The sequence below is a fragment of the Miniopterus natalensis genome, chromosome 5 (genome assembly GCF_054644295.1).
Source record: "Miniopterus natalensis isolate mMinNat1 chromosome 5, mMinNat1.hap1, whole genome shotgun sequence".
Lineage (NCBI taxonomy): Eukaryota > Metazoa > Chordata > Mammalia > Chiroptera > Miniopteridae > Miniopterus > Miniopterus natalensis.
The window spans coordinates 50648550-50676298 of record NC_142085.1 but is presented as its reverse complement, the minus strand read 5'-3'; the positions used below and the strand labels follow the sequence as shown (position 1 = coordinate 50676298).

The window sequence follows — 27749 nt, the reverse complement described above, 5'->3', positions numbered from 1 at the left end:
TAAATAACTCTCACAAACCTAATGTTGAGAGAGAGAAGCCAGAATCAAAAGAGCATATAATGTATGAGTCCATCTATTTAAAAGCAAAAACTTAGCAAAATTAATCTCTGGTATTAAAAGTCAGGACAATGGCTACCTTTGGGGTGGAGTAAAGGGTAGATATTTAGGAGAGCACGGAGGGGGCTTGAGTACTAGTAGTTATCTTTTTTTTTTTTTTTTTTATCTGAGTGGTGACTACACCAAGCTCTATACCCATATTTTGGTCATTTTCTGAATATATTTTATACTTCAATGAAAAGTTTATTTGGAATTATGTCAGAAATGAGAAACTGCTTTAGTTAGATTGGGTCTGAGTGCCCTGAAGGCATCAACTCAATTAAGTCTCATCTGCAACCATGAAAGGGTCAGTTTTATTTCCTTATTAATAAATTCACTTATTATTTTGATTTTTAGAATGGACTGAGATTACAGAAAAGTTGCAATGAGGATACTACAGAGGGTTGATGTGCACTACTTGTCCACTTCCCCCTTATTCTTAAATTACAATAGTACATCTGTTACAACTAAGAAACCAACATTGGTACATACATTGCTATCAGCTAAATTTCATTCTTTATTCCACTTTCACTAGTTTTCCCATTAATGTCCTTTTCATGGTCCAGGGTCCTATTAAAAATACCATATTACGTTTATTGGTCCTGTCTCCTAAGTTCCCATCTGGTCCGACAGTTTCTGTTTTTTCATTTTTTCATTAACTTGACAGTTTGTTCAGGCATTTTGTAGGATATCTGGGTATTCTGATGTTATCTCAAGGTTAGACTTGCTCACCGGGAAGAATATCCCAGGGAGGAAGTGCCCATCTCCTCACACGTATCAGGGTGCATGCTATCAACCTGGTTTATCGCTAACGGTGTTAACTTTCATCTGGCCAGTGTAGTGTTGCCAGGTTTCTCCACAATAAAGCTACTTTCCACTCCTCCATACTCTTTGGAAGCAAGTCACTCATGCTGCCCACGCTCAAAGGAGGTTGAGGATTAACCTTCAATTCCTTCAAAAAACTTTTTTTATTGATTGATTTTAGAGAGAGAAAGGGAGAGAGAAAGACACACACACACAAAAAAAAACATCGATTTGTTGTTCCACTTATTTATGCATTTACTGGCTGATTCTTGTATGTGCCCTGACCTCGGTGGAACCCGCAACCTTGGCATATGGGGGTGCTGCCCTAACCAACTGAGCTACCTGGTCAGGGCCAATTCCTTTTGTTAATTTCCCATTTCGTATACAATCTAAAGTGCACATCATATATCAGCTCAGTTCATATATATAATTTAAAAATAAACATCCTTACTTGCCTCTTTAGGAGCAATCAGATAGCAAGTTTGTGTAGTTCAGCATCTTGTCATTACTCAATGTTTTTCTATCTTAATGGAAACCTTGTAATAAGATAAATGTGATGCAAACTTTTAAAAAGGTGAAGCGACTGAGTAAAGGAGACCGTGAGAGCGCCTCCGTCAGAGGCAATGATCACCGGCTTCTGAACGCTGGGAGGGAAGTGAGCCTGCAGGAAGGATCTGAATCTGCAGCAGCAGGAATTTGCAGACTTTGCAGGGTGAATTATACCTTTCCAATGCATAACTTTGTTCCACGTTTCCTGAGGGCCAATCCCTAGGCATCGCCTGATCCCCCAGCGCTGGACTGAAGACGCCCTAGCAGGACGACGCTACAGGCCGCAGGGTGGTACGAGAGAGATTATTGCCCCAGTGGACTTGGAACCACTGCCGGCGGGAGTCACTAGACAGTTTATACAGTACGCCGGGGGCTGGGAACCCTCCGCGCAGCAGAGCGCGGTGCGGCCGCCACCGCGGGCCTCCCGCCTGAGCAGCGCCCCGCCTCCCTCTGGCCCCGCCCCGCCCCGCCCCGCCCCGCCCCTCCTCGGGGCCCTCGCGTCTTCCTTCCGGGTCGCGCTGGGCTGGGCGCGCCGCGGTCACGCAGGAGCGCGGGAGTTTGGGGCCCGCCCTCGCGCCCGGGCCTTCCCGCGCCGTCTGGCCGCTGGTGAAGCCCTCGGCGCGCGCTCTCCCGGACCCTGCAGGGTACGGCCCTTTCTTTACTTCTCCCTACTGCGGGTCTCCGTTCTCTTCCTTCGGCGCTGGCGCTGGGGCTGGGCCTGGCCCGGGCGGAGCGCGGCGCCGCGCCCGGGGAGCCTGGGCGCGCGGCGGAGGTCCCGCTCGCCTCCCCTCCCCCGCCGCCCACGCCGCGCTCGCGGAGCTTGGTGGGGACCCTGGAAACAGCTTCCCGCCCTCGGGCGCTTCTCTGGCACCGGCCTGCCCGCGGGGCGTGAGGTTGCCTGGGCGTGCCAGCGGGCAGGGTTGTTTACACCGCGGTTTCTGCGGGCTCTGGTGCCTCCGCAGCCCCTGGTGGCCCTACAGCCCCGCGTGGGCCCCCTGCACGCCTGTGCTTGTTGCTCCTGTGTGTGCTTCCTTCATCTTCCTCTGGGTCCCATGACTGCTGCCGGAGCAGGCCCATGTCTTTATTGAGGACTGACTGGCACGAGATGCCCGGCAGCAGCCTTGTTTCTATGTTTAGGGGTGTCCTTAGAGTGCACTGTGATGATGAACGGCCGCTTTGCCTCCCTGTCAACATGTTAGCAAGGGGAGTGGTCTGGGATTTCCTTGACGGCTTCCCAGGTGCTCTGCCCCAGCGTCGGGTGCATTCACTAATTGAAATATACGCGTAATTAGAAAGTCCAGCTCACTAACGCCAGGTGTGGGATCTTGTTTGCTCTGGTCTGTTCAAGGACACAAGTTGCCTTTACTGCTTCCTGGCCTGCACTCCTCGGTTTCTTAAATTCAGATTATAGGCACATTTTTTTCCCCTTAAAGCTCACTTTATGCTCCTGTTGTCCGTATTACATATTGTACCTCTTGGCCGAGTAGAGGGAGATTTTCCGATACATCGATACTCCTATAGTCCTTTATTAGACCTTAAGTTCTTGGGGGAAAGGGACATTACTTATTTCCAGTGGCAATGTGCATCACCCTATAGTAGGCACTCTGTAATTGTTCATTGAATTGGATTTTTCTTTCCACATCTCTTTTCTGAGTACCAGCTTTTAGAAATTTTTACGACTGTCCCAAATTTTGACTTTTCTGAACCCTGTATTTTCATGCTCTTCCTTTTTATTATGGGCTTGAAAATCAGGTCAGCTCAATGTAAGATGGTTAATTTCTTTTTACTAATACCATGATCCAGTAGTGCAATTATAGCCTCCTGTATAATGGCACCTTAAAATGTTGCTAACTGCTTAACAGTTTAACAAAAACTGCCCCTTCTTTATTGAGTTAGTCTCATTGCCTCAGCCTCTTACAGAATCCATTTTAACCGCATGGTTCTAACTCTGGTATCTTAGACTGTTACATAAATTGTGTATATCTGCCTCCGTTTTCTTACAGCATTTTTTAATGGTTTTATCCTTCATTTTTAAATCCTTAACCTACCTTAACAATATTTAGGGTAAGAAAGGAAGTAAGGCTCTAACTCCTCCCGCAAAATTTGTAGCCAGTGACCCCATCATTATTTGTTGATTTCTACTTTTCCCAGCTTTAGAACAAATACTATATTTATCTTAGGCTGTAATTCTTCTTTATCTTGGAATTTCTGAACTGTTGTTCAGTGTTCTCTGACTTCCTTTGCTGATACCATGCTGCTCTTATTACTCTAGCTTTATAATGTGTTTTAATGTCTAGGGATTCAAACAATGCCTTACTGTAAACATCACTAAATATTTTTGGAATGAGCACATTTAGTGGGGTAAGTTGATTTCTTTTTTTAACCTTCCCTCCTTTTGAAGTGTCTTATGTCACTGTATATAACATTATCTTTTAAAATTCTTTTTGGTATTTCGTTGTAGGAATAACCCCCAAATTTTAATATATAACCAACCCCCTGTTGATATTTAGCCAATTCCAAATTTACTTCTATTACAAACAGAACTACAGGGATCATTTTTGTATGTGTATATTTGTGCATTTGTTTATTTCCTTGGTGTAAATGTTTAGATGTGGGATTGCTGGGTCAAAGGCTAGCTATGTTTTAAATTTTGATAGATTGTTCCATATTGCTCTTCAAAAGGTTGTTGTAAGAGCAAATTTATACAATTTATGAGAATGCTGCTGCTATGTCATTGCCAAGAATTGTCAAGGCTGAGATTTTACCCTGCTTGCAAGCTAGCAATCTCATGGATGCTGGCAGAGAAGACATGAGACTCCTGGGTTAGAGACAAAGCATGGCAATAAAAGTAGCCAGAGGATCATCATTTTCTCGTGCTGCTTCCTTGAACCCTAATTTGCACTGGGTGATGTGATGAGGGCCATATGATTCTAGCACACGCAGTAGAGTGCATTACTGGAGAAGAACCCTGAGCTTAGGGAACCTGAATCTTTCATAATAGGCTGCAAGTAAAGCTGCCTAACCTTTGCCCTAGATAAAAACATTATTTGTATTATGCTGGATAAGTGAACCAACCTGCCCTCTCCTCCAGAAAGAAGGAGGCTTCTCTTTATCAAGGATTTTTGCTGTAGAAACACCCTTGAAAAGATAGTCTGGAACAAAGGCCCCCAGTGCCCCTGCTTATAAGACATGCAGAAATGTGAGAGACCTGTGAAGACTTGTCTCAAAATCATTGCTGCTAAGATGATACAGTCATTTTTTACATTTTTGTAATTTTATGGATGAAAAATACTACTTTATTACTGCTTTAATTGTGTATTTCTTTGCTTATTGATGGAATTGAGTATCTGTAAATGTTTATTAGTCATTTGTATTCTTTTGTTACTTATCTGTTTATATTCTTTGCTTAGTTTTCTGTCAAAGTGTTCCTCTTTTACTTACTGATTTGTAATGGCACTTTACATATAGTGCCTATTAATGACTTGGTATGCCATTTACTAGTATTTTTTATAGTTTGTTCTTTTAATGCTGTTTCTGGGAGCTTTTGCTAGATGGAAATCTTTACTATGTATATTGTCAGTTGTGCTATTCTCTTTCTTTGTGGCCTCTGAATTTCCACCCCATTATTATTAAAATATTCTTTGCACATATTCTCTTATTGGATATTTTATATTATATATTTAGGTTTAAAAAAATGGTGACTATGATAATAGTCTAAATTTACTTTTCTAAATGTCAGTGCATTTTCCTAAAACATTTTTGATAAACTGTCCTTTCCCTGTTGTTTTGATTTGACACACCCATTATAACATACTATCTCCTTATTTATTATTTTCTCAAAACTGACAAATCAGTAAGCAAAATATGTTTGTCTCCTACAGTAACTATGAATTTGATTGAATTTATCCTTATAGATTACTATATGTAGTTGTTTTCTTCAGTGGATTTTTAATCTTACAAAATATAAAATATATTTTTTGCCCTGTTTAATGATTTTTGCCTTGGAGTCTACATTGTCTGATATTACTATAGCCATCTGTGTCAGTTTTGTGTATACCAGATAGGTCTTTATTGCCCATATGTTGATTTTCAGCATTTTGCTTTACTTGCCTCTCTACACATCAAACATCATACAGCTGGACTTTCATTCTCCTTTCAGTCTTCGCTCCTCCCAATTTGAAAGTATATCTTTATTTATTTATTTGCATTGTAAAAAATCTTTTTTTAAAAAAAGATCTTTTTTTATTTTTTTAATTTTTGTTCAGAACATCACAGACGTCCCTTTTTCTCCCCAATGACCTGTTCCATCCTGCCCCATCTCCCTCCCCAGCCCCTCTCCACACCATTGTCCGTGTCCTTGAGTTGTGCATATATGCATATAAGTTCTTTGGTTAATCTCTCCCCCTCCACCTACCCACCCTCCTCCATCCCTCTGAGATTTGTCAGTTTGATCTATGCTTCCATGTCATTGAATCATTTCTGTTCATCAGTTTATTAAGTTCTTTAGATTCCACATATAAGTGAGATAATGATTTGTCTTTCTGGCTTATTTCGCTTAGCATAATATTCTCCAGGTCCATGCATACTGTCCCAAATGGTATGAGACTCTTCTTCTTTACAGCTGCGTAGTATTCCATGGTGTAAAAAGATGATTATACATTTACATGCAAATCCAGTTTCCTCCTGTGGTAACATCTTGTATAACTAACTATAGCATATTACACCTAGGAAATTGACATTGAAACAATCTACAGACCATACTCAGATTTTATCAGTTTTATATGTATGTGTTTAGTTCTCTACAGTTTTATGTAGATCTTACGACCACCACACATAGCCAAAATACCATTTTATCACAAGGATTCCTTGTGCGAAAGGGTTTATCTTTTAGTAGGAAAATTTAACTTATTCATATTTACTTTTTTCTTCTCCCCTGCAGGTTTGCAAATTCTAGAACCATGTATAACTGACTTTCTATTACCCTCACACCTCCATTTAATAAGGTGACACTTTGACTCCTTGCCCTTCCCCCATTCTTGGTTCTATCGATTTTATTTCCTTTTACATTACATTTCTTTTTTGACTAAAATACTTTTTTGAGTAATGTTGTTTTTTTATCCTCACCCAAGGATATATTTTTTAAAATTGATTTTAGAGAGAGAAGAATGGGGAGAGAGAGAGGCATATTGATGTGAGAGGGAAACATGGGTCAGTTGCCTCCCATACCCGCCCCAACTGGGGATCAAACCCACAGCCTTTTTGGTGTATGGATGACACTTCAACCAACTTAGTCACCTGGCCAAGGCTTGAGTAATGTTTTTAAGAAGAGTTATGGAAAGTATACCTGCATATCCAGAGATATTTTTATTTTGTTGTTTGTTTCTATGTGAATAAGAGTTTTAGTCAGTTTTTATCCTTTAGAATTTCTAAAGTATTACATGATCATATAGCATTTTCTTGAATTTTTGTCAGGTTCAATCTCTTCTTGAATTTATTTTTGGTAGATACTTGGTTTTTTTCTTTTGTATTCCAGGTCACTTATCGGTTTTTTTCCATTTTAATTTTCAATTTATTTGGCCATCATGTCTTTAATTTCTTAATTGTTATTTTAAATTAGCTTGTTCTTATTTATGAATCCTATACCCTGTTAATTCGCACTAAAGTGAATTAACTATTTAAAAACTATTTTCCTATTTTTTGCTTTAACTTACATTAGAGACCATTTGCACTAATTGCCCAACTTGTTCCTCCCATCTTTAAGATGGCTAATTCTACTCATATTTATCAATGCAGATTTATATTGACTGATTTGGTCCTGGTTGGGAATATTTCTGAAGTCATAAAAGTCACTGTTCTCTTTTCCAGGAGGTAGTTCCCTAAGGCTGAGTGCATAGTTGGGGCTCGGTGATCAGACTTTGCCCTGGGCATAGTGAATGGGCAGGACATGGAAACTAGTAGGTATCTTTTAGGGTGTGCTGGCCCAGAACAGACTAATAAGCTAGGATGCCCACAAACAAGCCAGTACTGGGGTATCAAATCTTCAACTTGACTTGTCTTGCCCAAAACAAAGATGGAAGACAAAAGCATACCAAACAGTTCCATTGCCCTAAGAATTCCTGTGTGGCCCCTTTTTAGTTACCATAGTCAATCTGGTCTTTTCCAGTGACTTCCTGGCAACCACTATTCTGTTTGCCTTCCCTATAGCTTTCCCTTTTCCAGAGTATCATATAAATGAAATTGAACAATATGTACCCTTTGGGTTTGGCTCTTTCCATTTACAAAATACATTTTAACATTTGTCTATGCTGTTGCCTGAATCAATGTTCATTCCTTATTATTATTGAGTAGTATTTCATTGTATGGATGTACCACTGTTTATCCATTTGCCTGTTGAAGTACATCTTGGATGTCTCCAGGTTGAAGTGATTATGAATAAATCTGCTATAAACATTTGTGTACAGATTTTTGTTTGAGTATAGGTTTCGATACAATCAGGTAAATACCTAGAAGTGGAATTGCTGGATGGTTTGGTAAGTGTATGGTTTGGTAATAGACTGTCAAACTTTTCCAAAATGGCTTTATCATTTTGCATTCCACTGGAAGTGTTTGCAGCATCCAATTTGATATCATCTTAAAATTTTATTAATCTGTAATTAACTGTTCCCAGATATAAGATATTAAATACTATCTGTCCCAGGGTTTGCCCTTTTGGAACTATGCTTGATACTACCTACTCAAGTAAAATGTTTGCTAGGACATACAAAAATATGCCATAAAAGGAAAAGAAAAGATAAGTTGAACTTAAACAATTTTTAAGTTAATAAACTTTTCTCTTTAAAAATATTATCAAATAGATGAAAAGGCAAGCACAGACTGGAAGAAAATACTTGTGAAACATATAAAGATTGGTCAATGGGGGGGAAAGGGGTACATCTGTACTACTATCAACAATAAGATAAATTTTAAAAGAAAAAATGTATAGAGAACTCTTACAAGTCAAAAATGAGAAAAAAAATGATTAAAAAAATGGACTAAGACACTTCACTAAAGAAGATATAAATGGTTAACCTTTAAAAGACTGCATTTAAAAGACAGCATCATACAAACTCCATATATTTTCCAGGATCAACTGTACAAATAATGGTTTCTTTCCTTTTGCCTGTGAAAAAGAACGTATATGCTTAGGTTTCTGAGTATTTAATTAAGGAGATGAAAAAATGCTCCATATCATTACTAGTCAATTGATAACTGCAAATTGAAACCACAAGCTATCACCCACCCACTGGAATGGCTAAAGACTGCCAATATTGACTATCGGTGAGGCTGTGGAGTAGCTAGAACTCTCATATAATGCTGGTAGAAATGTGAAATGCTACCATTTGGAACCATTTTGGCACTAGTAACAACTGAAATGTCTGTTAACAGGTGAATGGATATATCCACATAAAGCATATGATTCAGCAATAAAAAGGAACAAATGGCTGATACAGAGAAATCTCAAAGATGTACAGAGGGGGAAAAACTAGGCACAAAAGAATACGTATACAGTTCACTAATATCTCACTCTAGAATAAAGGACAATCTGATTTATAGTGACAGAAAGATCAGTTTTACTAGGTGCAGAGAGTGGTTGGGTGGCTGGGAGGGGACACCGGGAAACCTTTTGGGCTGATAGAAATATTCTATATCTTGGTTCTGGTGCTGGTTACATTGGTATATGCCTTTGTCAAAACTCATTGAATTGTACACTTAAAATGGAGTACATTTTCTGGAATGTAAATATACCCCAAAGTTAACAGTATTACACTATTTTAGTTAATTGCTCTTTTAGTTTGAATGACTAGCAGTGGCATACCTATGATCTTGTGCTTGTGCTTTGTTAGGGAAGCTAACTAAATTCAGCATATTTTTATTATGTAAAATGTTCTTTATTTTAATGTACAAAAATGTATAACTAGTATTTGGCTAACGTAAGTTTATGTTTACTTTATAATTTTAATAGATTTTTTTCTCTCTTTAGTGAGTCTACTAAAATTATCCTTAACCAAATATTCCTAATTTTTAATATTCCAGGTTTTAGTTAAATATAAGTTGTGTATCTGCCAAAGATTTGGGGGTATTTTAAGTGCGTAGTTCTTCCCATTCAGATGGTTTATTTGTGCCCATCATTAAACAGTGAAGAAAAGGTAAATACATAGATACTATGGCATAGTGACATTTGTATATAAGGTATTTTATATTATCATAACTGTGAAATAAATTAGAAGCATGTTTTTCCTGTCACTTTGTGATATAGTGCCTTGGGCAAGAAGAGGATTTCCAGATCCACTGTATCAGAAAATCACAATTCACTTTTTTACAGCTCTGCTTTTTCTTTTCTTGTTGTTTTTTTTAATTGACTCTTTAATTCTTTTTTCTTGCTACTGAAGTTTATAAATGTCCCTGCCAGCTCTGAAAATGCCCCTGCAATATTTCATAAATTTAGATAAGCTTGTTGAAGAAAGTCCAGGAAAGAAAGAGTAGAGAGAAAACATTCTGCAGAACTAACCATTATTATTTTCTAGTTTAAATTAATTCTAAATCTTATCTCTTGTTTCTGACAAGTCTATTCCTAGTTTGACTTTGTAGCACTTCTTGATAAGTCCTCGCCATTTGTTCATTAACTCAGCAGAAGTTTTGAAGTGCCCACTGTGTCCCAATACTACTTTTTGTATTTTCCTGGAAGAGCAGGAGGTACTGTTTGTCTCTTTGGTTTTCAAGCTTTTCCCTCGGCCTTTACGTTTTTGTTTTTGTTTTCCTTCCTGTGCCCCTGCCTTCTGCTTTACTTGCCTGGAGTTTCAGGAAGCTTTAAAGCTGGACTGGAGGCTGTATTCTCCCTGTTCATCTGCCTGGTTCAGTTAAGAACTCTACCTATTTATTCTATATTGGGGGCTTGTTGGTTGAAAACTATAATCATAATTAAAATGTTTTAACTGGAGAATTTGCTTAGAGGAAGAGAGGCACATAAAGTCATAATATTCCATCACAGACATCTCCTTATTGACATATTTACATTTTTCAGTATAGTACATTGGAATGTGAATAATTATGATGAAGGAAAAAGATGCCTTTGTTAATAACAATATCAACCTGTGCTTTTACCCTTGTTCTTATATTACTGACTTTCTTGAACTGTCTCTTCTCTCTTGTTCTTAGGTTATCCCATCTTAATTTCTTTTTCACCTGTAGTTTTTCTAGTTCCCCGTTATCACCCTATGGTCTTGACAAAGATTTGGAGTACTAAAAAAAATCATTGTATTTGAGAAAATAGTTTCTTTTACCTCTCCAATCATCTCTTTCATGAATCTTTCTTTAATATCAATTGTAGTGTCTTTGTGGCCAAGGTCAAGTCTTGTACATATTTAGGGGCTCCTTTTATACTAAGAGAGGTTACTACTTTTTTTACCTTCTCTTTGAGCAGTAAAATTTTAATATGTATGTCATTTCTCATTGGATGGCTTCCTATTTGTGCTTTGCTTTTTATTATCTATCTTTCCCTTTTTCTCTGTATCAAGGAACTCTTTTTGCTTCAGTTTTGGTCTACATGTGCCTCATCGTGAAGATCCACTGCTTTTATTTCTGTGTTTATTTTCATTATCTTCTGCTGTCTACTCTGCCAATCTTCAAAAAACAGAACACGTGTTCTTCGAACATATACTGTCAGGTACTAGGCCCTAAGGCTGCAATGCAATTAAGACACATTCTCTGAACTTGAGGAATTTATTGTCTGTTAGGGTATAAAATGATCTCAGCATACAGGAAATGATACACAGCGTGTGAGAGCAAAGAGAAGGATGAGGTCTGGACCTGACTGAAGGCTGGATGAGGGTGCAGGCTGAGGAAGAGCAAGGCCGTTGCAGGGGACCCGGCCTCAGGGGCAAGCACAGGTGCATCTGGTGGGAGAAAGCAAGTGTGGTGGGTGAAGACTGGTGGCAGGGTAGGTGGAATGTTCTGGAATATCACTGTATCAGAAAGACAGCCTTCCTTCAGTGGTACCTCAGTACACTTGAGAGAGGAAGAAGATGACCCAAGAGGAAACTGAGAAGCAGTTATTTGAGAGATGGAAGGAGATATAAGCATATGGTGCCTGGGGAAGGCCTGGAAAGAGGGCTGTTGATGAGTGTCAGCTCTGTACCAAATTTAACTATAACTCCACGCTTCTTGATTAATCATTTCTTCCATTTTCCCATGTCTTGATTTCTAGACTCAACCAGAAAAGTCCTTTCCTCAAAATAGTGTCTCTTGATCAGTTTCAGCAGGATACAGAAATAGCATTTAAAGTTCGTCCACTTTTTCTGCAGTTAATACCTTTTGGGAGACATTTGCACATTACCACATTATGCACTCTTACCTTTTGGTACTGTGCTGCGAAGCTGCCTAAATGCTCTCTTTTTCTCTCACTTCATTGACATGTCTCTGCGGGATATTTTGCAAGTAAGTATTGTGTTGTGACTGCCTTCACTATAGGACACTGCCGTATTGCCTGGCCTTATTTTTCTGTCTTTTCACTTTAAGGCGAGCATCCTCTTGAGTTTTAAACTTGTTTTCCAGGTTCCTTGATCACACTATGAACCTAGCCTTTGCGTGGCCCTCGCTCGAGTTCATTCCCATTGCCTCCTTTTGTTTATTTCATGAAAAGTCCTTTCCTTCCTCCCTTTTCCTCTACTGAAGCACAAGCCGTCTTCTCTGCAGCTCCTGCCATCCTGCTTCTCTCCGCCTCATCGACTCCCCGTCTCACTTCAAGTCTCAGTAGTAAACATATGTTCTCCCTTGTCTGTACCTCTTAATTTCTCTTTTCCACTGTTACTGCTTTCTCTGTAATCTTACTATTTAACTTTGTTAAGCATTTTATAATATGAAAGACGTAGTGAAAATAAAGCATTATAATAAAACCATGTCCTACAATGCACGTCGTTTCCCAAGGAGTATGAAGGCCTTGTGATGCGAGTTAAAGTGGCTGTTGCTTTGCATCCCTTGATTGTACTGGTATCAAAGCTCATTGTGTTCCAAGAATTTCCTACTTCATAATCTCGGCAGATAAGTGATTGAATTAAACAACTAATAAAACAAAGGTCACCCTATTTCTAATTCTGACTTTTTGTTAAATGGAAAAGGATATTTTTGCAAGAGTCTTTAAAGAAGCATTTTGAATGAACTGGAAAAGAAAATGTCTCCCAAAAGGTATATTTTTATAATCATCCTTTTGGAAAAATTTAGTGTACCAGACTAATACTTATTTGCACCAGGTAGGAAAAATAATTTTGTTTTTCAATCCCATTCTCCTCACAAAATAGAGTTATTGCATTTTGTGCGTTGGTTTATTGCCCACTCGGATATTCAGTGGTTATCACAGATCCCCTTCACGCCTTGGCAAAGGCCCAAACAGTACGTGGACAGTTTGGAATCCTGCACTGGCCGTCGCTGTCCATATGAGTCCTGAGGCTATGACTCTATTCCCCTTTTCAGCTTCACTTCCCAAGGAAAAGTAGGATGAGCTATCCTTTCTCCTCCGTATGTTCTTCCCCACCCCCAAAACACTTTTATGTGTCATCTTTGATGATAGAAAGGAGTTTAGAATCAGTGAAGTATGTTTATAACAATAGGTTTGAACATTTTCTTTATTTCTATGCCTAGTTTATTTACAAAAATAGATTTTTAATTTTCTTAGATTTTTTGGGAATACTTTTGCTTTTAAAAGAATAAATATATTTGCTTTTTCAAAAAAATTTTTTGGTCATTTTTAATTCTATCTCACAAAAAATTAACTCTAAGGATTATTACTCGGAAAAAATAAAGTATCCATTTACATTTCTCTTGCACACTGAAGATATTTGAACATATAATTAGTATATTTACAGTTTATAACTCACTTTTATATATGTTGTCTCAATGCAAAAGTTTATTTAACTTTAACAACCTAAAAATGATATTACCCATATGACACTCTTGCTGCTTTTGCTGTTATCCCATAATCTGCAGTGTCAAAAGCTAGCAGGGAAATGGTTATAAACTTTGTGTGGTTTGTATGTCAAATAGAATTTGACTTTCACAATTTGTCTCAATCTTTTTGCCAAGAATATGAACATTCACGTGAATGATGATATCTTATTTTGCAGATGTTTCTTTGGTTTTATAAAACTTTTGCTTTCTGATAAATGCAGTTTTATAAAGAGAGTGAAAGGAGGTTGGTTGAAACAATTTATAGACTTGTGGAGTGACAAGTAATGTCCAAAGATTATACAGTCAGATTTATCCATCCACCGTGGCACTGTGGCAGATGGTATTCTGCCCTTCTCCTGAAGGTTTCCAGGAACCAAACATCCAAATTAGCTGATCAGTCAATTGAGTTGGATACTTACACATCGTTGTTTATTTCCTAAATTTCATTTTTATAATTTAAATTTATTTCATTATTTTTATTCTTTTAAAAAGAGAGAGCAACCAAGTAGCTTCTTTGAAAAATCATCCCTCTTAATTTACCTGGGGGCTTATTTTGAAATAAAATATATATGGTGAAAGAAAGACCTGTATCATTTCAATTTTTGGTGTAAAAGATTTGAGATTTGTGCAGTTGTAAAACTTTTTTACTTGACAGATCTATACTTGTGGTAGGTGAGATGTTTGCATAAACAAGTGAAATACTAGATGATTACTATTTCCCACATTTATAACATGACCTATATACTTCAGCACTTGGTGTTATATGTCCTGAGTCGAACCTGATTTGTTGATTCATGATACATCAGCACTAGGAACATGTGCTGTAGAAACACCTTATTTATTTTAATAAATGCTTTGCTACTCCAGAAAAAGTCTTGTTCAGATTATTCTATTATTTCTTGTTCTTGGAGTACAAGTTCTTCCATTTAGTGAGTCTACCTACTGACTGTCCCTCATCGTGGTTTATTTTCTCTTGTGGTCTATAAGTTTTTTTGTGATGCATCTTTAGAAAGGGTTTAATCTCTTTCCTGTGTTGTGAAGCATCCCTGCAAAGAGGTTTTCCCATCTGCCCCCAACAGGTCCTAAAGTATTACCGGTTCAGGACTACTTCTTTTTGTATTTTTTGACTTGGGGATGGAGTATGGATTCTAAACCATGAAGGCAGTATGAATTTAGGTGCACACTCTGTGCATGGTACATGCCTAAGAGGGTTCTGATTTCACTCTGGTGACTTGCCCCCATTGTCTAAGTTGATGTCACAACCTCCTTTGGCTTCCTGGCCAGTGAACTAAGTTTTCATATTCCTGGCTTCATGGATAGGGTGATCTTTTCTGAGTTTTGGCTTTATGAAGGTACTTCCAAATGGGACCTGTGCCTTGAAATAGCATTTGTGCAAGGGTATTAGAAAGTCTCCTTATAACCCTTAAGGCCTGTAACTGGTTCCATGGAATCATATTCGCTTCAGCTCCTGCTCTCTGCTCTTTGACTTTTTCTTTGTTTCTCATAACTGGATTTTCCTCACTTGTTTCAAGCTCAGCTGTTTGTTTATTTTACTTGTTACATTTTGTCAAGCGTTTCACTGTTTGGGTCTGGCTGGGATGGAGAGAGAGAAGGATGCGGCTAGGTCATTTTAAATTATTTTAAGCTTATGTAAATGTTTTGTTTGCTTATTGCCTTTTTGTCAACATGTCAGATATTGTGTGCTTACTTTGTGCTGAGTACTCTGAGAAATGAAGATCTTTGGCTTAGTTCTCTCCTTCAAGAAACTTAGTTCTATGTAGACCCTTGTGGAGGTAGGGTATATATCTGATACAGAGGTGGTACAGCAGATTCCAGAGAATAAGCCTACTCATGTGTTTTATAAATTATAATGTCTTATAGCCTTAGTACTAAAGTTTAGAAAGGCTAGCACATTGCTCTACTAAAGAAAAGTTGGTACATTCCCCTTCTTTGATTTAGGTGAAGTTAAGCTCAAAACTTTACAGATACAAAAATAAGCATGCTTGATTTCTTGTTTGTGTAGACAAGAGGTCAGCTACTTGGTGTAGATGGGTCAGGCCTGGGTAGTGAACTGGTAGAGCTGGCCAGGAACAATGGCAGCCACCCGAAGATCACAGACCTCTTCTAACTGGGGTCCTCTTGATGGTTAAATGTTGCAAACTCATCCAAGTTTTAAAAAACACTATTTGCTCCTAATAAAATGTCTGTTGGCATAGTTTGACGCATAAGCTCTGGATTTACAACCTCAGTATAGAAAGGATTCATTATTATGTTTTTATACATTCTTTCATAAAATTAACAAAATATATTAGTTGTTTATAATAGCCCACAAATTCAGAAAAGTGTGACCTACTCAGTTTGAAAGTTCTGTGTAATAAGTAGCTGTTAATCTATGATAAATCTTTTGGGATAGTTGACTTCCTAAGTTAGAAATTAAAATATTTTCTAAAATTCTTATCTTACAGGTAAAAGGATGTCACATATCAACATTTGTACATGAAGTCAACATGAAATTTTCAGGCCACATGGATGAGTGCCAACTCTTGCATATCCTGTGACCTTTCTGTCTGGGGGTGAGTGGTTTCTAAGAGTGGCTGGCAACAAACCAGATGCCAGCCTGCCGTGGACTGCCCTAACAAATAATGCTAAGAGTTATAAATTAAACACTGTCTAGTGATCTTTGATGTGTAAGGCAGCTAATTTAGTTGGTCTGGATTAACTGTCAACTCCAGAAAACTATATTCCCATAATGTGAAATCTGTACTTAGCATGTTTGTACAAGAATAATAACAATAGGGAATTATTTGTTAAAAAGTGAAATTATAAAATGTCTAAGATTCTTTTGGATTTACAACAGTATTTTAGTGGTTCACCATATATTTTAAATAATTTTAATTTTAAGAGTTTAAAGACTTAGTATTTCTTGAGGGATAGTTATAATTTTGTAAAAAATAGGGGTTTTGGGGTCATACATCTTCCATTGCTTTATAATATTAGTTTTGCTTCTCATATAGCATAAAATTGTATACATTTCAAGATTTAGATTTCTTAAAAATACATTAGAAAGATTATACCAGAGGTTCACATTGATAGTGAATTTTATTTTTTCAGTTTCATTCTGGGAAATTACATTGGTTAAAAAGCTTGTTTATTACCTCATTTTCATGCATTTTTCTGCTTATTTAAATTATTTTACTTTATCAAGCCATTCAGTTTTTTAGAACATCCTTCAAAGAGTTTATGCGTCTTTCGCAGGACACCTGACCTTTTGAAGCTTCATAATTCACATCTAGATGTCACCGGTCTTCCCCATGTTAACAGTTCTGACCATGTTTTATTATCTATGCCTGCGGCGCCGAGCCAGAACAGCTGCGAGAGGAGAAATGATGAACAGCCACAGAGCCATAGAATCAAACAGCCGGACTTCCCCTCTGAATGCAGAGGTGGTCCAGTATGCCAAAGAAGTGGTGGATTTTAGTTCCCATTATGGAAGTGAGAATAGCATGTCCTACACCATGTGGAATTTGGCAGGTGTACCAAATGTATTCCCCAGTTCTGGTGACTTCACGCAGACAGCTGTGTTTCGAACTTATGGAACATGGTGGGATCAGTGTCCTAGTGCTTCCTTGCCGTTCAAGAGGACGCCTCCTAATTTTCAGAGCCAAGACTATGTGGAACTTACTTTTGAACAACAGGTGTATCCTACAGCTGTTCATGTTCTGGAAACCTATCATCCTGGAGCAGTCATTAGAATTCTAGCTTGCTCTGCAAACCCCTATTCCCCAAGTCCACCAGCTGAAGTAAGGTAAGACTCATTTGTTAATGACCACGTCACATAGCTGAAAGGTTTTGGTTGTTTTAATATGGCAGGGCTCTTTTTTTTTTTTTATTGGAAAGCATTCTCGTATGTAATTTAAACAAATTTGATTTTAAAATTTTTCCTTAGTTTTCTGATAGGAAAAGGAGGATCACAACTATGAAGATTTAATACATTCTTCATACCTATAACACCTCACACTGTAATATTCATAGACTGTGAAATTTGTGTGTCACAGAATTTACTGTAAATGAAAAGTGTGATTTGGACTAAGTGGGACATGGAAAAATCTGAGAAGTTAGGAGCAAATATGGCTTCTAAGATATTTTCAAACAGGCATCCTGTTACTGCTTTTAAATACTTTGAGGAGATCCTTAGGGGATTAGCTTTAATGTTAGGTGAATGCTCTTGTAACAAGTATATTTCTTTAAAAATAAATGTTGCTTTAAGTAATTCATGCATTCTCCCTAAAAGCCTGTTTATTTACATCCTTAATTTACATAGCAGTGCCCCCCCCCTCGTTTTTGTAGTTAGCCTGCTGATTTTTAAAAATATAATTATTTTACTAGTATATTCATGTGTTTCACTAATCTAAAAAGTGCATAGTGCAGTCTTGTATGTACCCTGTTCTGCATGTGCCTAGGACTCACCCCTCCCTCCTTGAAAAAAAAACACTTATCTACTCCTTTGGATTTTTCCACGTTATTTATAAAATATAAGCAAATAGAAATATATTCTTATTTTCTTCATACACAAAACTAAGCACACTATTCATATTGTTTTGTACCCTATTTGTTTCATTTAGTGTTAGATATTGGATCTTTTCATAAGTGCAAAGAGTGCTTACTCATTCTTTTCTAAGTTGCAAGTAAAGCACAGTGTATATGTGCCCACTTATTAACCACCCTCCTAGTTATGAACACTCAGTGGTTTCCATACTTCTGCTGTTATAAACATTAAAACAGTGTATAGCCTTATCATGAGTCACTTCACATATGCAATAAATTCTCAGGATTGCTGGGCCAAGGGTCCCTGTATTTGTAATTTTAATATGTAGTGTCAACTCTCCCTCCAAAGAGGCTCTACCTATTTATATTTCCAATAGCAATGCATGTGCACGCAAGTTTTGCCAAAGCCCCACCTACTGAGTGTGTTAATACATTTTAATATTTTTGTCAATTTGGTAAGTAAAAAATATCACTTCATGTTAAGTTTAAGTTAAAATTATTATCTCTGAAATTGAATATCTTTTCATGTTTAAGAGCCACTGATATTTCCTTTTCATTGAGCAATCTGATCATATTATTTGCCTATTTTTCTATTACTGGTTGATATTATCACTATCACTTTATTAATTTATTCTTTAAATATTTGTGTGTCTACCATGTGCTAAGCATAATTCTAGGTATTAGGGATACAGTGAACAAAAAAAATAGACAAAAATCCCTGCCCTTATGAGTTTATTCTAGCCCCAGAGCAGTTTGCTGGCATCTGTTAAACGGTAGGACCCCAGCTGCCAGTGGAGGAGTAGTGGGGGCAGGGATCAGCTGCCACCTGACATACTGCTTCTTTGAAGTCTGTGTCCCCTCAACTCTGAGGAGCACCTCCCAGCCTACTAGGAAATACACAGAGCACAGCTCAACTCAGGCTGGAGATTGCTGGTATGATCCTTTTTTGTTCTTTTCAGAACAGCTGTGATAATTCATTGTGAACGATATTATTAATGAATCAAATGATTTTATTTATTTATTTATTTATTTATTTATTTATTTATTTATTTATTTATTTATTTATTATTTTAATTTATCTTCACAGAAAACCAGCATCTTTTAATATACAGATTTGTTTTTTTCTGAGAGGAAAAAAAAGTACTTTGGGCAGGGTGCTTTCTTATATGAGAATGGATTTATTGGACTCTGTCATTCTTTGGCTCTTTCCTACAAAGTTATCCACTTTTTTTCTTAAAATGCTGACCAAATTTGGGAATGAAATCTATGAAACATGTAATGTCTTTCTTCTAATCTAAAACTTAATGTCTGCATAATTGATTTTGAGTATAAATTATGCTCTTGGTTCCTAGCTGAGAGCTCTAGTGAGTGATTGTGACTAAAGTGACAACTTTATTTGCAGTGATCTCTAATGTGCTTAACTGATTATTAGCTTTATTCTACAGAAAATACCATTAAATTTTAGGAGAGAAAGAATCTAACCAACATTTATTATTACAGAATAAAAAAGGGCCTTTTTAATTTTACTGATTATGAAATTAATAGATGTTTCATTTTTTTAAAAGCTTGTTAGGAAATACCAAAAAAAGAAAATATACAGGGGAAAAACTTCACAATTATTCTGCCCAGATTCAGTAACTCTTAACATTTTGGTGAATTTCTTTGGACAGTTAGAAACATTGATTGATCTGCCAGTTCACACTGGGAATGAAAAAGGGAGCCAAACAAGCATGGCTGTGTTCTTTGAGTTTACAGGCTAGCCTGGAAGAAGACTGTGGGATTGGAGGGAACGTAAATTGGTGGAGGGAAGAGCCTAATTTATGGAGCTCGGAGTTTTCCCTGAGGCAGTGACTTTAAGAGCTGATGATTGAGGGAAGCTTTAGTTTGGCTAGGAAAGGTAGAGAGAGAACAGCACATTCAAAGGTGAAATTATGGGCCAAGATCCTGGTATTTGAAGACATGAAAGTCCAAGAGTGTAGAAAACAAACTGTTGAAGGACCACAGGCATGGGAGTGCCATTCTTAAGATCTAGAGTAGTGGTTTCCAGACTTTGGGATTTCCTAGAGCTCTTGGATCAGTTCCCAGAAGCAGACCTTGAGAAGACTATTCCTATGCAAATGATTTGTTATAAAAGTGCTCCTGGAGAGACCAGTATGGGAAAGTGCATTGGGGAAGGGAAGAAGTCAGACAAGGATGCAATTTCTTGTATGCAGTCCCAGTCTGCCTGGAGGCAAAGTTACTGGAAACATGGGCTCTTGCACTCCTGCAGATGTCTGTCTTCCGCTATGGGCTATGGGAATGGAAATCTTTCAGGCTCATGCGACACTCTGGATGCAGAGGCTGTCCCAGGTAGTTCTCTGAAGATGGCTACAGGTGAAAGCCCTTAGTGAAGCAAGCAGATCTGAAGGATGCGTCCAAAGAACTGAGTGGTAGATCAAAGCAGAGCACAGGTAGGGAAAGTCAGCTATGATACACTAGTGAATTTAATAGTAATGATGATAAAAACTAGAGAACTGATACAGATTATTTACTTAGTCAGATTATTTACTTTGGTAAATAAACACACATTAAAAAGGCAAACAAATGAAATACCAACATCATTTATTATTACTATCATATCATATTAAAAACTTCAGTTTATACTGAGAAATGAGCACAATCAGAATCTCAAAAAAAGAACAGTTGGCAATTTTATGTGTATATATGTGCATGCATATAAATATATATATGTATGTATATATATATATTTCTTATATTTTACATTTAGCCATGGAAACCTCCATCACACACTATTGTTTGGGAACCACTGGGCTATACTGCTTATTAATAATTGAGCACACAGTTTTATGCCCACTTTAGGAGTTAGCAAATGAGAGTGTGTATTGAAGTAGCTCGGGAATTTGCAGAAAATGGACTTATAGTCCCAAACATTCAGAATTTAAAAATAACTTTTCCCCATTTAGTTTGGTTTCATTTCTTTGTTCAAAGAGTACAGTAAGAAAGTTGCAGTATAAGACCTCATAGTCTTCTGATTTCTTTTCTAGCACCCTATTAAGGGGAAAGAAAAACAGGTAGTGTCGAGTGTCCTGGTCCTGAGGATAAGATCTTAACAGGTGTTGCAGTAAGAGACAGGGAATAGGTTAGCACGGTTACACACTGGAAGAGGAGGAAGAAAATGACTAATTGAGGTCATATTAAACAATCTGACTGGAATAAAATTATTTGGGGATAAAATTTAGTGGTATGGATCTCTTCTGGATTATTTATTTACTTATTGAATGTTAAGAGCATTTAACTATATAATAGTGAAGCTAAGAAAGGAAGGAGAAAGAAAGTGGCTGTTGTAGAGAGAATTCGCTGCAAAAGGAGTTGCTTAATTAAGCAGTGATTTCACGAATTGGTCATGGTCTGGTCTCCTTTACTTTGTGGGCCAACAGCATGATTTTGCCATTTAAGTCAGAACTGACCATACCCTTTACTGGTTGATTCTTTTTAAAGTAGATGCCAGTTTGTAAGTTCCCATCAGAGATGGGCTGGGAGGCAGGGAGTGAGGGGGCACAACCATCAGAAAACTTTTCCTTTATTCTTGTCACTTTCCTGTCCTATGCCTTCACTTTCACCTGGTGAAAGAGAAAGGTGTTGGCAAGAGAACTTTCTTTGTGCTGGCTACTAGGTATACTTACTAACCAGGAGAAGTTTTGGTTATCGGGAACCTTTTTGCATTTATATGCCTAGTTTCCAACCTGAATATGTTAGAAAACTTGCTTTCTTGGGTTTCTATTGATCAATAACTCTCTCCCTCTCTTACCTACCTGCTGCTTCCTTAGCCCTAGAGAGACTTTCTTGGTGGCGTAACAACAGATCAGCAGCTGCACAGAGTGGTTTGTTTCCAACCACTGGACACATAGTAGGCATTTAGCACAATCCACAGAAGGAGACATAAGTATGCTGGTGAAGAGAGTGCTGTTGGTGACCATCCCAGAAGGGCTACGAATGTAGACTGAAGCAGAGGCTGAAAGGGATTCCGAGCTGAATTTTGCATGTATGATACTATAAATTTAAAATACAATAGAACATTAGAGTCTGGACAGTTTGTCTAGTAGATAAATACAGAGTGTGAGCACATACAGTGAACACGTAAATGTATAGACTACAAAGGCCATGACTTAAAGCAGTTTAATCACATCAGCACTGCCCTGAGTCTAGAGGATTAAAGACGTTGGTGCTTCCTCATAGCAAAGTGTATGTGTGTATCCGTGTGCACATATGCACATTTGTTTACATACGCTTGCTTGTTCTCACTAACTAGTCTTTAAGATCCTGGCTTGTGTTTTCCAGAATAAATAGTTACTGTCATATTCTTGTTTGCTAAAATAGATACCTTTCTCTTTCTAACTTTGAAATAATATATTCTAGTTCTATCAGTGAATTTTAAACAAAAATTCAGTTTAATTCAGATACCCCCAAATCAATTTATATTGGTCTCATAGTTAATGTTAATTTAATTCAAATGGCCACAAACCTATGAAATAATTTTTCCATATTTTAATCATTTTTCTTTACTTTGTAGATTATCAAGAAAAATCAAAATGTAAAGTTTTTTGTTTAGCTATAATTTTAAATATTTCTAAAAACCAATAAGATATTTATATTGTTCTACTTTAAGTATGCTATCATATTTATAACTTTATATGTATACTAATGAAATATAGGGTGGGGCAAAAGTAGGTCTACAGTTCGTATGGGAAATAATCCAATAATTAATATATAATAATACAGTAATAAACTGTGTTTTGCATACTCACAACAGTAAATCTACTTTTGCCCATCTGTATATAATGTTCATGCGATCTAGAAGTCAGAAGTAAGAATGGTGCTAAAATAGCATTAACCCTGACATACTAGAAATGTTAAGTCAATTTAAAGCATCATCTTTACATCCCCATGACTATTTTGTAACTACCAATCTGTACTGCTTAATCCCTTCACCTCTATCTTCCATACAGTATAGGGAAAATAGAAAATAATATTGTAATAACTATGTATGGTGCCAGTTGGGTACTGGAAATACCAGGGAGAACACTGTGTAAAGTATATGATTGTCTAATGCTTTGCTGTGCACCTGAAACTAATACAAAATAATAATGAAAGTAAACTGTAATTGAAAAGTAAAAATTTTAAAAATTATTTTTAAATGTTAAAAGAAAAAAAAATAAAGCATCATTTCACCTTGTCTATTCTGCAAGGTAGATAGAGGACTAATACATTAATTTTTAATTTAAATTGTATTTTTCAATTATAGTTTACATTCAGTATTATTTTGTATTAGTTTCAGGTGTACAACATAGTGGTTAGGTAATCATATACTTTACAAAGTGTTCCCCCGATATTTCTAATACCCGCCTAGCACCATACATAGTTATTACAATATTATTGACTATATTCCCTATGCTGTACTTTACATCCCCATGACTATTTTGATTAATGCATTATTAAAATAGAATATTTCTGCTCTAATCAGTGCTTTTCTTTAAGGTTATATTTGTGATTTTATAATGTAATTTACATTATACTGCAAATCAAGCTATACTTGAAGAACATGTTTGTGTATTTATTTATTGCAAAGGACCTAGCAGAGGTGATTTCTGTATTACATTTTCAGTGTTTCTGTTAAGACTCATAAAAACTCATTGAAGCTAAAAACTAGGCTGGTTTAGTCCACATGTACTGTAAACCAGTGCAGGCAGTTATTTCACAGAGTACTGAGTGGTCTTTATTTCTTGGACATGAGTTGTTCCTCCAGCATCATTTGATATCATTTTGCAGTAGCAACAAAAAGATGAGTAAAACCAGAGTTTGAATTTTCTCATGCATTCCACCATTTACTTCATGATTCTTGGAAATATACTGTCCAGAATTAGGAATGCATTTTCCCACCAACATGGTTTTAAATGTTTAATACTTCTGTTCCCTTGTACCTATATGGCTAGCTCTGTTTAACTGCATAGATTTACATTAGAGTGTTCAAATCAGTTCCATTGTTAAGAACCCAAAAATTTTTTTGCAGGTAAGCTCTAGGTGCATTTCTTAGGTCCAGGCTGGCATTCCAAGTTCGCTTTTCTACTTTGTCACAGGAAGTAGAAGATGCCCAGCCTGCTTTCCTTTTCTCTTCAAACCTGCCACAACCAGCTCTGTTCCTTAGAATTCTTCCCCTGCTTCCCAGCATTGGTTACAGAGTGGAACCAATCTCTATTCCTACTCTAATGTTGTCTCCAAATACAAATATTAACAGGCTCTTTATGTTTGATGGGTTTAATTCCTAATTTTCAGTAGAGAATCAACAAAACTAGCAAATATGGGGTGATTATAAAGGTGCTAGAAACTGCAAAAGTCCTACTGTTATGATTAATGATATGTAAAGATTTTTGAAACTCAAAATCCCATTGAGTTTCTGCCTTATACTTTTATTCTTAAAGGTAGAAATTACCATATTTCCCTTCTTCATTTTCCCAAGATTGATGCTATATGCCCTTATCTCTCCCATCTTGGCCTAAAGACTATCAGGATACCTGTATATTGATGACTTCTATAGTTTGGGCTCAGATTTCTCCCCTGAGTTTCACATTCTTTTGCCTAATTCAGTTTCCTAAGCACCTTGCCATAATCATTTTTTACTTAGATCTCAATAGGTCATTGGGCCAAGGATATGAACTGGCTAAGTATATTGGAGGGGGAAATCTTCATATGATTAATAAGTGTATAAAACATTTTAAGTGTTATTAGTAATCAGTGAATTATAAATTAAGCCATACAGAGATATGGCTCTCTATGAAATTAGAGATGATTTTTAAAAATAAATAATGGTTTCATTGGTCATTTTTATATACTATTGGCATATGCTTTGAAAGCAGTTTGTTGTATGTATTGAGAGACTTAAAAATTTTCTTAGTCTTTGACATAGAATCTTTGTTAAAAAATTCTGCAACCTAAAGTAAATTAGAAATAGAGGAAAGGTGTTTATTGAAGTATTTTGTTCTATATTTCTTATTTTCTCTGATATGTTAGGAAACAATACTGGAGAAATGGTTACATGTGAGATTAACATGAAAATATATTTAATGATGCTGTGCTATGAGGAATCTTTAAGTAATTTTGGAAAATGGTTTTATAAGAAGACTTATATGAAGAGATGGAATATGAGTTTTTGCTTTGAAGGACAGGATAATCTGTAGGTTGGGCATTTCATTGGGGACCGACAACATGAGTAAAGACACAAAGGTAGACATAAATTTATGTTCTGGACAGTAATGATTAATCTGGCTGCAAAGGAAGAGTTCATTTTGGAGGAATAGGAGAGAATGCTACTTACCCGCTATGTGTTAGATACTTGCTAGGCACTGAGGGCACAGGATGACTGAAAGATGGCAATAATGGAAATTTAGAAGAAGGGCATGTATAAGAGACAATTTCATGAACATTTTGAAGAAATAATGAGTGGATAAAAAAATCAAAGATAATGAAAGTTTTGATTTGGTATGACATTAGTAACAGAAATGAAAAAGCTGGAAAAGGAGACCTCTGTGAGGCAAGGTGGTCAGTTTAGCTTTCACAGCTGGTTGAAGACAGGCACGCAGGAGAGTTTTATTTATCCTGTGTGCTTTAGTCTTACTTTGGGTTTTCTTTTTCTATAAAACTGATTGTTGTTCTTCATATAACTCTATTTCAGCTTTTAAGATGAAATCTGCCAAAAAAGGCTTTCTGAGGAGTTGTAAAAGTGATTTAAGTAGTAAAAATATTTAAGTAATAACGTCTATGGCATTTAGTTCTTAAATTTTTTTCATATCTTGGAAATAATACTTGTGTTTGATTCTCTTATTTAATGCCTTTGCTTCACACTATAATGTATTAGACATGGGACCATAACCTTAAGGTAACAGTACATCTCATTCTAAACCGTATTATAGGGAAGTTTCTTTCTTTAGCAGATGGGAGATTCTTTGGTCAGAGAGACCTACGAAGGTGAATGCTTCCCAGGCTCGCCAGTTTAAACCTTGTATTAAGCAGATAAATTTTCCCACAAATCTTATACGGCTGGAAGTAAATAGTTCTCTTCTGGATTATTACACTGAATTAGATGCAGTTGTATTACATGGTATGAAGGACAAGCCAGTGCTTTCTCTCAAGACTTCACTTATTGACATGAACGATTTAGAAGAAGATGACTCTGAAGAACAGGATGGTTGTGGAATGGACAATCTTAACAAAAAGCTTAGCAGCACTGCCCTCAGGGAAGGGCCAAATAATGGATATTTTGACAAACTACCTTATGAGGTAAGCCAAATATATTCAGTAGCATTATTGGATATGACACTTTAATTTTTAAAAGTTTAGGTATTAATATTTATTTTGTTGATATCAGAGAAATGGAAGCCTTGGTAAGGTGCACATAACCTGATGTCTTGTATATTTTGATTTTGGAAAAACTGGACAAAATTATATTGAGTAATTTCACCACTTTGGCTTTGGATTGACTTTAATAATTTTTGATAAGCTATTAAATATATGTTATATCACTAATTAATAATAACTGAAATACATAAACCAATAATAAATCATACTCCACTTTAATTCATAATTACACAATATAAATATGGGCAATATGTGTTTAACTTTATACCAGTTAAGTTAAAGATGATTTGCTCTTAAAAGTAAGTAGATTAATAAGATTGAGAGAGGAATGCTTATTCTCTTTAATAGTCCACTTTTTGTCCAAGTGTAATTTATTTTTCTATGCCAATTCTGTATTCTGTATTCTTCCAACTAGCTATAATTTTTGGCCTAGGCAGGTATAGAGTGCCTTTACCTAAAGTCTTGTTTCCAGTGTGTCTCTATAGGGCGTTTCTGCAGCATATTTAGCATCCCTGGCTCCCAGGCATCAAATGCCAGTAGCACACCCTCTGGGGGTAGGAGTAGGGCCTGGCAATTGTGTTCCCTGCTAAGAACTGCTGTGTTTGGTCAAAAATAGTATAATCAAAAATTTTAAAGAAAAATTTATAACCTCAAATTTTAACCAATTCATGCCCAGCTGGAGTGGCATAGCGGTTGAGCATTGACCTATGATCCAGGAAATCAAGGTTCAGTTCCTGGTCAGGGCACATGCCCAGGTTGCGGGCTCAGATCCCCAATAGGGGGCATGTAGGAGGCAGCCAATCAATGACTCTCATCATTGATGTTTCTATCTCTCTCTCCCCCTCTCCCTTCCTCTCTCTGAAATAAATAAAGACATATTTAAAATTAAAAAAAAAAATTAACCAATTCAGACTATCTCCCTTCCAAATTGGTGGGTATTTCAGGTTTCATTATAATAACACAAGTAGCTTAACTTGCATGGAACAATAAGATAGCCTCTTGAATGCCTATCAGTAACTATAATGCCTGTACAACATTTTATAGTTAAAATGGTATGGTACATCCTGTGAAGTAGCTAAAGTTGCCACAGAAAGATGAATTCAAGGTTCCAAAATAATTCAGTCAGTAAGCCATGGGACCAGGATTCAGCCCAGGCCTTCTAGGTCAAGTTTTGTGTTATGGAAAAGAAGTGTCACAGATTGGTCAAGACCCTCTGGCCTTTAGTGGGAAGGAGGAGGGAAGATGAAGGAAGAGCTGAGTTGGGGAAGGAGAGGAGCGTGGGAGAGGGACAGCCTTGTTCCCCAGGGCTCCCAGGAGGGTCTGTCCTAGCAGCAGTGGGAGCAGTCCATCTGGAGGAAACTAAATCA

At 36.9% G+C, this 27749-nt stretch overlaps 1 protein-coding gene across 2 annotated transcripts in view; it reads left to right on the top strand.

Annotated features, from left to right (window-relative positions):
• Nucleotides 1–2027: 2027 nt before the first annotated feature.
• FBXL4 (F-box and leucine rich repeat protein 4) overlaps nt 2028–27749 on the top strand; it is a 59562-nt gene continuing 33840 nt past the window's right edge. Inside the window, exons 1-4 of one of the 2 annotated variants that reach the window (XM_087817525.1) lie at nt 2028–2093; nt 15894–16001; nt 16684–17233; nt 25959–26304. In XM_087817525.1, the coding sequence (XP_087673651.1) occupies nt 16722–17233; nt 25959–26304 (858 nt within the window). In that variant the 5' untranslated portion in view covers nt 2028–2093; nt 15894–16001; nt 16684–16721. Of the gene's footprint in view, nt 2094–15893; nt 16002–16683; nt 17234–25955; nt 26305–27749 lie in introns of both variants that reach the window. The other variant, XM_087817524.1, reaches the window with a different exon arrangement.